This window comes from Diabrotica undecimpunctata, chromosome 1 (assembly GCF_040954645.1).
Source record: "Diabrotica undecimpunctata isolate CICGRU chromosome 1, icDiaUnde3, whole genome shotgun sequence".
Lineage (NCBI taxonomy): Eukaryota > Metazoa > Arthropoda > Insecta > Coleoptera > Chrysomelidae > Diabrotica > Diabrotica undecimpunctata.
Window position 1 is genome coordinate 22,557,857 of NC_092803.1, and position 13,300 is coordinate 22,571,156.

General features: G+C 32.0%; 1 protein-coding gene across 1 annotated transcript; it reads right to left on the bottom strand.

The window, feature by feature from the left end:
* Positions 1–116: 116 nt before the first annotated feature.
* On the bottom strand, positions 117–12,576 carry LOC140438088 (sialin-like). Its single transcript, XM_072527805.1, has 10 exons — positions 12,347–12,576; positions 5,783–6,015; positions 5,276–5,500; positions 5,139–5,223; positions 4,853–5,019; positions 4,609–4,761; positions 4,043–4,175; positions 3,837–3,992; positions 458–543; positions 117–323 (listed from the first exon to the last, which is right to left on the bottom strand). Exons 1-10 carry the CDS (start codon positions 12,435–12,437, stop codon positions 150–152), a joined length of 1,503 nt encoding a protein of 500 aa, XP_072383906.1. The 5' UTR covers positions 12,438–12,576; the 3' UTR covers positions 117–149.
* Between the last annotated feature and the right edge of the window lie 724 nt (positions 12,577–13,300).

The window sequence follows — 13,300 nt, forward strand, 5'->3', positions numbered from 1 at the left end:
TATTCTAAAATCTTGGAATGCACATCTACTGAAATGCTTACAAAAAATGTCAACTAACGAAAACAAGCCCTCTAAATCTCTAAATCATAAAAGTGTATAATAAAACAACAGTGATATAAAATATTAACATCAAAATAAGTTTATTACTTTTATTCTAGTACAGATTCAAGTCTTGAAGGTTCTTCTGGTTCGGGTTCTGGTTGGACATTTCCTGGGGCGTTCCAGTCTTGAATAGAACCACTGCCCATCATCATAAAGTAGCCTCCTGTGAACAAAAGGACTACCGATGAAGTACCGAAGATCAGTCGCCACCAACCTGCAAACTAGAAGTAAAAAATGCATGCTTTTAGAAATTAAGACCACAAAGCTGTAGAAAACTTTACTTGACAGTCAAGTAGTTGTCGACAAATTTATACAGATATTGTATAAGAGTTTTGAAATTAGAGAGTATACTCACCGATCCATGAAGTCCTTCAAAAACTACGTAGTTTGCAGCTAGTAGACCTGCAGCTCCGACAGTTTGGCAAAGCCCAAATACAGTTCCTTTAAAATATGAAGCACGGATTATTTGGATTATTAAAAATCTTCAAAAAAAGGTTTTCAAAAATAAAAAATGTTTCTAGGAGCAATTTGGGTATTTGCGTTTGTATTTTACTAAATTTCTAGATCCAAATATGGAAAATCAAGATACAGAACTAAAAAAAAAATGTATTCAAAATTATAGATCAGAGCAATAAAGTAAAGCTTTTCTAGAGAAACACGAACTAAGTGTAGTCTAAAATTGAAAAGTATTGAAAAATCTTAAAGGTGTTGGTGTTGATAAAATTACTATTAAAAGTCTCAAAAGGTTACTATGCTATAATCAGTTCTTCTATTGTATAGTATTTTTTTATTTACTAACTCACATCAGCTGGTATGGCTATTAGCGAAAAAAAAAAAGTATTAATAGTCATAGAATAATACAACAATCACATTTTGTATAAATAGTTTATTGCTTTTAAATATTGAATAATACCTTTGGTACCGCACGAATCTAGTGCACTTATTTAATATTAAGAGTCTCGTCTAACCGACAAGACGAATCCCCAAGCTGAGGGCTGAGTCTCAGTAGATCACAGCGTGAAAACTGCTCTACCAGGTACAACACTCTGCCAGGTACGTAAGTCGTCTACAGACAATTCCAAGTTTCAAAATCGAAAAGATTATAATACCCATGTTTGTCCGTTTAAAGATCTGGTCTACTGGTAAGGATCGATCCCACCGTAAGCCGATAATCTCAACGAAAATAAGGGCTCGTGCGACAATGCCTATTCACATTGTTTTGAGCCTTTCGACTCTCGGAACTCCAAGAGATATCGTTGCCACCTTTGACTAGAAAGGATACGGCCTTAGAGGCGTTAAGATATAATCCCATGAATGGTAGCTTCGCACCATTACCCGCTTGAGTGAGTGCGTCAACCAAATGTCCGAACCTGCGGTTCCTCTCGTACTGAGCACGATTACTATCTCAACGATGAGTCATTAGTAGGGTAAAACTAACCTGTCTCACGACGGTCTTAACCAAGCTCACGTTCACTGTCTATGGGTGAACAATCCAAGGTTTGGAGAATTCTGCTTTGCAATGATAGGAAGAGCCGACATAGAAGGATCAAAAGGCGACGTCGCTATGAACGCTTGGCCGGCACAAGCCAGTTATCCCTGTGGTAACTTTTCTGACACCTCTTGCTGAAAACTCTTCAAGTCAAAAGGATCGATAGTCCCTGCTTTCGCAGTCTATATGCGCACTGAACATCCGGAGCAAGCCAGCTTTTGTCCTTTTGCTCTACGCGAGGTTTCTGTCCTCGCCGAGCTGGCTTTAGGTAAGTTGACGCTCGAAACAAAGCACACGAACGCTAGCCGGGTATCCGAAAGGCAAGCCTTATCGGAACTACGAAACCGACGAACGGCACAACGTAACGAGAGGTCACTCCGTGCCCTTGGCTTAAGAATACTGTGACAGTCGCCGCCTCGTGAGTAAACAACGCACGCGCTTTGCCTTACCAAGCAAGTACATAAACGATGAACCGCACCGGAGACAATTCTCTGGGATTTCGAATTCATCTCTTTCCACACTGTGTAACAGGCACTCCATTAGAAGGTGTTTAATTGTTAGAGGGGTCCCTCAAACATAACACTCCGATTGGGGATTTATTGTGATCAGATACCCATGCGTAAGGCGACTATAACTAACTTATTATCTGAGAAAAACTATTGGTGAAACTCTCAGACCATGATTGTAATGTTGGTTTTCTCTCAAGTAATTTTGCCTGTTTTTTGTGCTATCTGCTATTCCATAACTATTTTGCTTGGAAGATACGATTTGAGATCTGTCGCTGGAGTCTTTGGATAGAACTTAATAGTTGCGTCCTCTAAGGCTTTTCGTGCATATTTATGTGCACGCAGTTTTCTGTGATCCATAATTGATCTTGAAGCGAATCAGAAAGACATTTCAAAAGGTTTAGTCTTTTTTGACATATTGTTGAAATATGTCTAATATGGTCCTTCCAGGTTAGAGCTTGATCGATTGATTAGATTGCAGCAGATGGATAGTGGAAAGGAACAGAATGAAGAGAGAGATAGGTGTGAATTTTGTTACAGTGAGAGAAATGATTGAGAGAATGATTGAAAATAAAATAGGTTGGACTAACATACACAGCTATATCCGTGCAGTGATCAAGAAAAAGGAAGAGGAAGAAAGACAGCTGGACCAACGCTAAAGGTAAGAGTGAATGATGCTGAAAGGTGAAGCTAGAAAAGTGGGTCACACTGTATGAGTTAGAATGCGTGAGTCAAACTGTGGGGAAGGAGGAAATGCCCATCTGGGAATAATGCCGAACTAGGAGCGATGAGTGTCTTCTACGCGCTACCTGGAACGAGACAGGGAGCCTCGGAGGGAACAATAGAGTGTGGATGTGTATGAATGGAGAATGAATGAATAAAGGTAGTGCTTCGGAAGTGATACCGGCCTTACAGCGGCCATTCCGCTTAAGGATCGCCGGATGACAGAGGAGGGTCTGGTTTAGCAGGTAGGCGTTCGGCGTAGACTCGGCGACGAGAGGGCATTTTAAAGTACCTCGGGAACTATCGAAATTGTTATTTAGGAGAAAATTTTTAATAAAACCAAGTATATTTCCTTGATAGAAGTGTTGAAATTATTTTGTAATGTTAAGTCATATTAAATGCCTTGTGAAAATCAAAATAAATTGAAATACATTTTTGGTTGTTACAGAAGGCATTATTAATATGTGATTCTAAATCTACTAAATTGTCGGTAGTCGATCTTAAGGGATGAAATCCAGATTGTTCATTAATTAGTTGATTATTTTCTTCCAGACATCACAATAAACGTTTATTTATATTTTTTTCTAAAGCTTACACATTACACAAGTCAGATAATAACGGATAAGGACAATAAAAATCTGCTTTGTTTGGTAGCTTATTAGATTTTAAGATGGGAATAGTTATAGCTGTTTTCCATAATTTGGGAAATTCATGTTTAGTCCATATACGATTATATATTCTTAATAAGTAATATCTCTACAGCTTTGTCCGGTAGGTGTTTCAGAAAACAAGCTGGGATGTCATCGGGGCCAGATGATGCGTCCTTTAAAGAATCTTCTATCTCTCTTAGTTCTCTGATTGTGATAAGTGCATTTATAGGTTTAATATTGTTTACGATATTAATAGGGATAATTGTATGGTATTACTAGCATTTTTTATGAATAATGTAAATGATTCTAAATATATTTTGGATTATTTCTTAACTGCATTGTTTTATTTCGATAACTTAACCTTACCTGCAAAATTCGGAGCAATATCTGCTGCACTAGAATAAACTCCAGCCGGAGTAGCTCCAGTCATTACCAACGCGGCTATATACAATGCTGCAGGTGCTAGTGGATCACAGCCAGTGTATCCCAGAACGAACATCAATGCAGCTGGTGGAAAATGAGCTACAACACAAACTATGAATAAACCGGTATATAGTTTATATGAAACTTACATAGATAGACGAAGAATTTTCTGGCGGTCGTTGTAGAGATCAAGCCTGATCCTCTAACATGGTCTACGACGATTCCAAAACCAATTGCAGCCACGAAGTGACCGATGTGTGGCATATATTGAAGAACATCTTCCTTAGAAAGAATAGATGGAACAATAAAAAATTAAAAACCAATAATGGATATATAAAATAGAAAATATTGGAAAAAAATGGTATACCCTTATGTTATTATAACCATTATCCTTGCTTTTATTTCTATGTACTTAATTTTTACCAATAAAGTTTCTCTACATTTTTTAACGAAGCTCATATTAATATTAATACTATTTTAGGGAATGTCTAGGCGCACTACTACCTCAGTCACCATAAACTTTTGCTTTAGTGTTACTACCAATAATTTAGGCCCGTAAGTCATAGCTGATCTTCTTATGATATTGAATCACAATAAAATCAGCTATGACGCTATGAAAGTTGTCTGTTGCCAAGGCACCATTGCTTTTCTTGCTTTTTATGCATCCAGCTGTAGCCATACTGCTTAAAAATGTATTACTGTATGTATAACTTACGTATCCAATGGAAAACCCGTAGACAAGTTTAAGATATTTAGTAACACCTAGCATAAGAGTGGCATCAGCCCACTGGCTGCCAATTACTGCTATACCGCAACACCAAGCTGGTTTTGAAGCCAACAGTCTCCTCCAAGGTAAATTCTTGTGTTCCTAGAAGAAAGAACACAACAAATAAAAAACTATATTAGTCTATAAATGTTCTAAATTGTCTTTAATAATTATTGTTAATTTTTATACATACATCTCTTTTTGGTCTATTTGGCTGTAATGACTCCTCCACAAACCTCCACCAAAGAAAGTACCATAAAAACGTTGTCGAAGCTATAAGATAGCTTAACCAATCTCTTCCCATCTGCTTCACAAGAAGAGTCCCTAATATGCCCACTATCGCGTAACCCAGATTTACAGCTACAAAAGATTAAGTTTTTACATTAGAGAGACGTTTTTACTATAGTTTTCGAAAGAAGTGTATTAAAATGGTTACTATAAATAGTTAAAAGGTTTGATAATAGATTTTCAGTAAGTACCTGTATAGAGTGACACAAATCCACTCAGATGTTTTGGTTTAATCCAAGTCACAGCTAACATATGGGCAGCAGGCCACGTAGCACCCTAAAGCTCATTATATGCAGATCATTTAGCATCACAAAGTTTTTAAACTTACCATAAAAACACCTTGAATTAATCTTATGAAAACATGGTAACCAGTTAGCCAAGAAGCAGGTACCATAATAGCTGGTACTCCTGCCCCCAAAACCCCTGCACCGAATAGTCTTTCCGCTCCCACTCTAGCAGCCACTCTGCTTGCTGCAAGAGGTGACATGAGTGTGCCCCACATGAATGCTTCCCTGAGGATCGATTCAGTTCTGTCTGTGCGTGTCATTGGAATCTGAAAACTGTAAGCTAATAAGGTATGAAGTTGAAAAAGGACAGCTGAACCTTTTCACGTTTTTCGATTAAAAAAATACTACACACTACTTAATACAAATTAATAGACAAATACCAAAATTGGCATGCCATTCGTATTAGTCTTTTCTGAGTTGTTGCAGGAAATTGTATATTACGTATAATTTTTTGGTGTAAAAAAAGAATAAAACAGTTATTTTTACTCCGTAATGCATTCTCGTAGTAAAGAAACAAAACGATATGAAAAAATAAAAAAAATAGTTACCTCAATGTGCGGTATGGACCTCACCACGTGCACATTCTTGTCTTTCTGAGAAGGCGGTTGGCAGTACCGTGTGATGTAGCTTGTGTTTTCTACATATTCAGCAAATTCTGCTGCTGAGTAACTAGAAGTACTATTTGCTCTAAGAGCTACAGATGCACTTTGTTCCACGACACCACAAAGCACGAAGCCAGTAAAAACAAAGACAGCGAGCACTTGTCTATTACCAATTTGTTCTGAAACATTATTATTATTATTACTAATAACTGCTTTAATTTATTTTAATTAGTTTACATAATAAATAAGTATTTGAAAATACATTTAATAATACATATTTATGTACAATATAGTTTTGTATATTTAAATTAATAATAATAATATTGAAATTTATATAATTTTATTTCATTTTATCAATTTTACTTAATTTTACTTAAATGTACTTAATTTTAATTAGTTTTACTTAATTTTACCTAATTTTACTTAATTTTACTTAATTTTACTTTATTTTACTTAATTTTACTTAATTTTACTTATTTTTACTTATTTTTACTTAATTTTATTTAATTTTACTTAATTTTACTTAATTGTACGTAATTTTACTTAATTTTTAGGTAATTTTACTCAATTTTACTTAATTTTACTTCATTTTACCTTATTTTACTTAATTTTCCCTTATTTTACTTAATTTTACTTAAGTTTACTTAATTTTACTTAATTTTACTTAATTTTACTTAATTTTACTTAATTTTACTTAATTTTACTTAATTTTACTTAATTTTACTTAATTTTACTTAATTTTACTTAATTTTACTTAATTTTACTTAATTTTACTTAATTTTACTTAATTTTACTTAATTTTACTTAATTTTACTTAATTTTACTTAATTTTACTTGATTTTTCTGAATTTTACTTAATTTTACTTGATTTTTCTTAATTTTACATAATTTTACTTAATTTGACTTAACTTTACTTAATTTTACTAAGTTTTACTTAATTTAATTAAAATTTATATAATTACATTTAATTTTATTTAATTTTACTTAATTTAACTTAATTTTATTGTACTTTATTTAATTTTATCCAATTTTATTTCATTTTATTAAATTTTGTTTAATTTTGTCTCATTTTACTTAATCTCATTTAATTTTATTTAATTTTGTTTAATTTTATTTATCTTTATTTAATTTTGTTTAATTTTATTTAATTTTGTATAATTTTATATAATTTTATAAGAATTTAATTAATTTTATTTATAAATTTTTAAATATTTTTATTTAAAATTATAAAAAGTGTATATGTATGTATATTATATATATTACGGTATACCTCAAGGTTAGTACATGCGTCTCGACTTTTCGAGTCACGCTAAACAGAATTTCGAGCCTGTGCAAAACGTCATCCCGAGCGAGAAGTATTCACTTCAAAATACCATCAGGAACTAGTATGACATATAAATAATAATAATCAGATGTTGATTACAAAAGGGAGCAAAAATGTAACAAGAAATAAAGAATTTAAGCTGAGAAAATATTTAGATTTATTCATAAAAAAATAAATAAACTTAAAAAGTTTCTTTGTTTTCGGGATATAAGGGTAGAACTACGCCTGAGAATGCTTCGATGTTAGGTATTCTCTACTCTTCTTTATGGCTTGGAAGCGTGGACACTAAAACAAGTCCATCTAAATAAGTTGGCCGCCTTTGAATTTTAGTGTTACAGAAGAATCCTACGAATATCATGGATTCAAAGAATGTCAAACGTGCAAGTAACTAGAAGGATAGAAAATGAGGCGGAAATAATATTAACAATCAAAAGACCAAAACTTGAGTACTTAGGACATGTGATGAGAGGGCAAAAATACGCATTATTACAACTTATTATGCAAGGCAAAATCCGAGGAAAGCGAAATGTGGGAAGACGAAGAATATCCTGGCTTAAGAACTTAAGGGAATGGTTTGAATGCAGTAGTGCAGGACTTTTCAGAGCGGCAATCAACGGAGTCCGCATAGCCATGATGATTTCCAACCTTCGATAGAAGATGGAACTTAAAGAAGAAGAATAAAAAATAGCAGTCCTCGACATTATACAAGACAATAAAAAAAATTTAGGAAAAATTCTATAATATTTATCAATGAAGGCTCCTTTTGGCATCATGTAAGGATTACAATGCTTCTCTAATCTTCTAATCCCTTGTTTGAAGATAGATCGGTTTTTGGTCTAAAATTATGCATAATATTCTAGTTTGATTTAAATTTCTTTCTCTGGAGAATTTTTTTTAGGTCTGCAAACAATCAATAGTCGTTGAAGGTCAGGTCAAAACTTCTTATTTTCCAGCTATTTGCGAACGAAAATTTAGGTAGAGAGCGTGTACTCACGAAGTGAATTAAAATTATGCTTTTAATTAGCGAGAGAAGTAGTCAAGCTGCTATGCAATTTACACAATTTTTCCGGATTGTTCCGCATGAGAATCGATAACTAAGCCGAGGCCGGGACGTACCTACTGTCGGGCACGAGAACCGAAAAAGGAGTCTTTTAATGCCACTCCAATCAAAAATTTTATAAGAAAGAGCGACCCGCCAATTTTCAACCGTCTTCAACGAACTATATACATGTTCAAACGGTGGGTTATAATAAGTCACTTTTTCTATACATTTACGAAAAAACAGCATAATAATAATGCAATAAAGCTTAAAGATTTATTACTCTTTAACGAATTCCAAAAAATTGTTGGTAGACATAAAACTTGTTTTTTCTAATGAATTCGCTAAGCAGTTGGTAGGAAAAACATTCATGGTCAGTTGTGGTCGTAAAAATCATAAGTTTTATATTGAGAAGAAGAGAATTGGCGGTAATATATTAAAGAGTGTTTAGATACTGAAAGAAACAACCTGTTCTAGCAGGCATCTTAAAGGAAAAACGGACGATACAAAAAACTAGTTTTTTTAGCTGAGATTTATCGAGAATAAATATATTTTCGTGTTTTATTTATAATTGCAACAAAAATATTGAGGGACTATTGGTGATATGTTAAAGCTTTAACAGCCAATATACCTTCTATTAACGATTGTTTCGGACGAAGAAAGTCTAAATAATATTATTAAAGCAATGATTGCCTTGAACAGTTTACTCCTAGCAATCCAAAAATCAACAAGAAATAAACAATGGACCCTATAGCCCAGTCTGGTTAAAAAAAGGTCGAAAAATGTTTCGCAGATATCTGAAGCTTTTAAGGCATGCGTGGGGGTTACTAGATGACGAATATATGAAAAGGTACTCGTATTTTTACCTTGCGTTTTTTTTTTATTTTGATTTGATTTTTTGTCTATAAGTTTTTTCCCTTATATTTTAAATAAACAATATTTATATCATTTTTTTATATTAAGAATATCTTTATTTTCCCGTTTTTTCAATTAAAATTGATAAATAATTTACGGAGATATTTGCAAAAAACTGTTTTTTTTGCACTAGTTTATAAATTTTATTAATTTTTTTATTAACAAAATAAAATGTTATAAATACATTTGAACATCGAGGAATTGCTGACTTTTAAATTTTTGCGTAATTTCCCCCGATCGGTCAAATAGTTTAAAAGGTATTTAATTTATTTATTCCTGAGGCTAATTATTTAAACTATTGAACTTGCCCTATGAATGATGCTAGACACATTTAGCAAATTTCATAGGATTCTTTAAGACTTAAACTATCTCAGAAGTTAAATGCATATTGCGTTTTCATCGAAATTATTTACAAAATAAACGTTTGAAAAAGGGGTATATTTTTTACTTATAAACAATTGTAATAACTTTTATATTTTTCAAGCTGCAGACTTGTACGTACAACTATTGGATAGCTGGTAAAAAAAACTCACACTAAAAATAAAACCTTCTATGACCAATAGGAACGAAGTTAGCGACTATATTTAAAAAAAAATCGTATCTCCATTGTTTATAAACATTAAGAAGTAAATTGCACAAATTTTGAATGAAAATCTAAATTTTATATTGAAACTTATATCTATAAAATTTATCAAATTTTTTAAAACTTACAACCTTTCGAAACGAAGGTACTTTCGAAAGATCGAAATAGGAAAGTGGAGAGGATAACTGTTTCAGCTCCGTTTTTTTTTTCGACATCGGAACTTCAAATTGAAACACGTAGGAAAAATTTACATTATCTCGGCTTCCATTGCAGCTGGAAGCCTCTTTTTTTATTCTGGGGTAGCTCGTCGAAATATGAATAACTACATAGTTTTCACTGGCCGGAAAATATGGGAAACCTCGGAAAAATTGAGTCCATTTGAAATTCACCGTATGGCTGGAACAGACTATAGCAGTATTAATAATGATGACATAATTTTCACCCTCCCCCCGGAAATCTCGGAAAATCCCGGAAAATCAACATATATTTTTTTCATTTTATATCAACGATGTAATAATACTTATCTATTTATAAATTAAATTTCAGGTAATTTTTTACACATTATATTATTAAATTCCTTATATTAATTATAATTGTTTGTATTTTTATAATTAACAATATTGATTTTTATTATATTTTTCGTACAAATATGATATACACTATTAATATAATCTGCGTTACTGCTTTGATAAAATAAGTCGATTTTTTCATTACCTGTCTTATTAAATTTTGCAATGTTTATTGAACTTTACTTTTTTTTATTTTCTTTACATACATTGGTTTAAAAATTAAAATTTGGTTAATTCATTCGACTTCATTGTCAGCTCTGAACCTTTTTTTTGCAGGTTGTTTGTCTTCACTTATTAAATCAGTCTCTAAATATACATTTTCAGAATCACTGTCGTCGTCAAACGTAACTGTACCGAGGTTGCAGCATATTTTCTCCTCTACTTCTTCCTCAGTACAATTTATGCACAAGTTCGTACAATTCAAACCACGTTTTCTGCACCCACATCTAGTAGTTATGCAACCTGTGGTGCATTTGCATGTAATGTGCTTTAATGTCTCTTCGGGAATTAAATTATCTAGAGTATAAATTGGGTCAAAACCAGTGGCACTTTGTCTTCAACCATAGGCACAAGCATCTAACTTATTATCTAACCAAATTTGTAATTGATAGTAAACCCGAAGAACATGCTGTTTGGCTGCACCTTCAGTTAGTGGCAGAGTTTCTAAATTAAAAGATATTTACCGATATTTATGTTGAATTGTAAGTATCTTAAATCATTTAAAGAAAGTGTATCGTATTGTTTTTTTTTTATAATTACTTATTATAATTAATTATTCATTCAATAGTTTTAAATATTACTTTCAATTTTCAATCAAAACGTAATTAAATACGTTTAGTTAAATCTTTTTTGATCAAAATACACAAAATATTTTACTCAAAGAAGTGTAAGTATATTGCTTTCTAAAGCCAATACACTGAGACTGACGAAATTTTGGAGCGTGGAGCTGAAACAGTTTCCCCTCCACTTTCCTATGTCGATCTTTCGAAAATACCTTCGTTTCGAAAGGCTGTAAGTTTCGAAAAATTTGATGAATTTTATAGATATAAGTTTCAATATAAAGTTTGGATTTTCATTCAAAATTTGTGCAAATTTTACTTCTTAATGTTTATAAACAATGAAGATATCATTTTTTAAAAAAATAGTCGCTAACTTTGTTCCTGTTGGTCATAGATGTGAGTTTTTTACCAGCTTTCCAATGGTTGTACGTACAAGTATGTAGCTTGAAAAATATAGAAGTTATTACAATTGTTTATAAGTAAAAAAGATACCCTTTTTCAAACGTTTATTTTGTAAATAATTTCGATGAAAACGCAATACCTATGCATTTAACTTCTAAGATAGTTTAATTCCTCGGTATTCCTCGATGTTCAAATGCATTAATAACATTTTATTTTGTTAATAAAAAAATTAATAAAATTTATAAATTAGTGCAAAAAAAAACTGATTTTTGCAAATATCTCCGTAAATTATTTATCAATTTTAATTGAAAAAACGGGAAAATAAAGATATTCTTGATATAAAACAATGATATAAATATTGTTTATTTAAAATATAAGGAAAAAAACTTATAGACAAAAAATCAAATTGTGACCATAAGTTATTGTTTAAAAAAAACGTAAGGTAAAAATAAATAAATAATATAAAATAATATAAAAATACGAGTACCTTTTCATCTATTCGATATCTAGTAACCCCCACCTATGTCTTAAAAGCTTCAGATATCTGCGAAGAATTTTACCGTGAAATCGATGATTTTTGTATAACCAGACTGGGCTACTATTGATTTCCCGATTGATGGAAAAAATACAAAATTCAAATGAACCATTGCTTTGAATCTTGCAATACACGCGTCATGTAGTGGTAATAATAATTACATCAAACAGCAACCAAAAACTTACCTAAACTTTCCTAAATATAACAGCAAACACACGAAAACTTATGCGGATATGACTACCTAATATAAAAATCACCAGAAACTAATAAAACCAGCATTTAACTTTTAATATACCACGTTAACTTATCTAATTATATTAAATTCTAATTGGACGAAAAAATTAGTATTTATGTAACATCTCACCATTGACAACTTTCACAGCTTTCTGGATCTGAATACTACCTCTCCTGAGGGTGGATAAGCCTGGTGGCATCTCTATACAAGCAGAATTCATAAATAACACTGTTTTACACTTTTTTAACAACCAAACTCTTTTATAATTCCAAAATAACAATATGGTAACTTGAATGTTTTAGGAGGTTCGTAATTGTGATGAACCATATTAAAGTTTCAATTGGATAATAACGCTGACTGCTAGATGCTAAAAAGAAACAGCGCGTCAAGAAGCAGAGACTTTTCGTTTAGAATATTGTGGTTTAATATACAGGGTATAATCTGTAAGTGCAAAATAAACCATCTTGTTAGTTGCAGATACTTTATAACAATTATTTGTTAAAAATGTATCTCTGCAATAGTTCTTTTGTTGTATTCTAACTTATTTATTCAATTTTGAACATAGATCTTTAGCAAATTTGTCTGTTAGCCTTTTTGTTCTTGTTTTCCAAGGCATTTTCGCACCTTTTTTAATTGTCCATAATACCAGGAAGTTGTCATTTCATGTTTATTGTAGATTTTTTCGGTTACGTTTATTACTCCAGTCGTCAGAGACGAAACTGCCACTGAACCTCTAAAAGTCATACGAACCAGCTGAATTTGGCGAAAATGTCAAATTTAGGATGCTTAAAAAGATGCAAAAAAGTTTATCACTTTTACTCCCGGACTTTCCTCTAAAACCACCCACGTAGACAGGGGAAAACGGGAAAAAATCGATTTACCAAGAATCTGTACGCCATAGAAAAAAATGTTGAAAATAAAAAATGTAGCTAAGGTAATTTTGAACAAAAACGTTTATAAGCATTTTTTGTGTAGAATAAACCGTTCTCTGAGAAACAAAAGATTGAAGCGATCGGAGATTTTGAATGTCAGCTACTCAAAATCAATGATTAATAAAATTTGTATCAGCTCGACGGTAAAAAT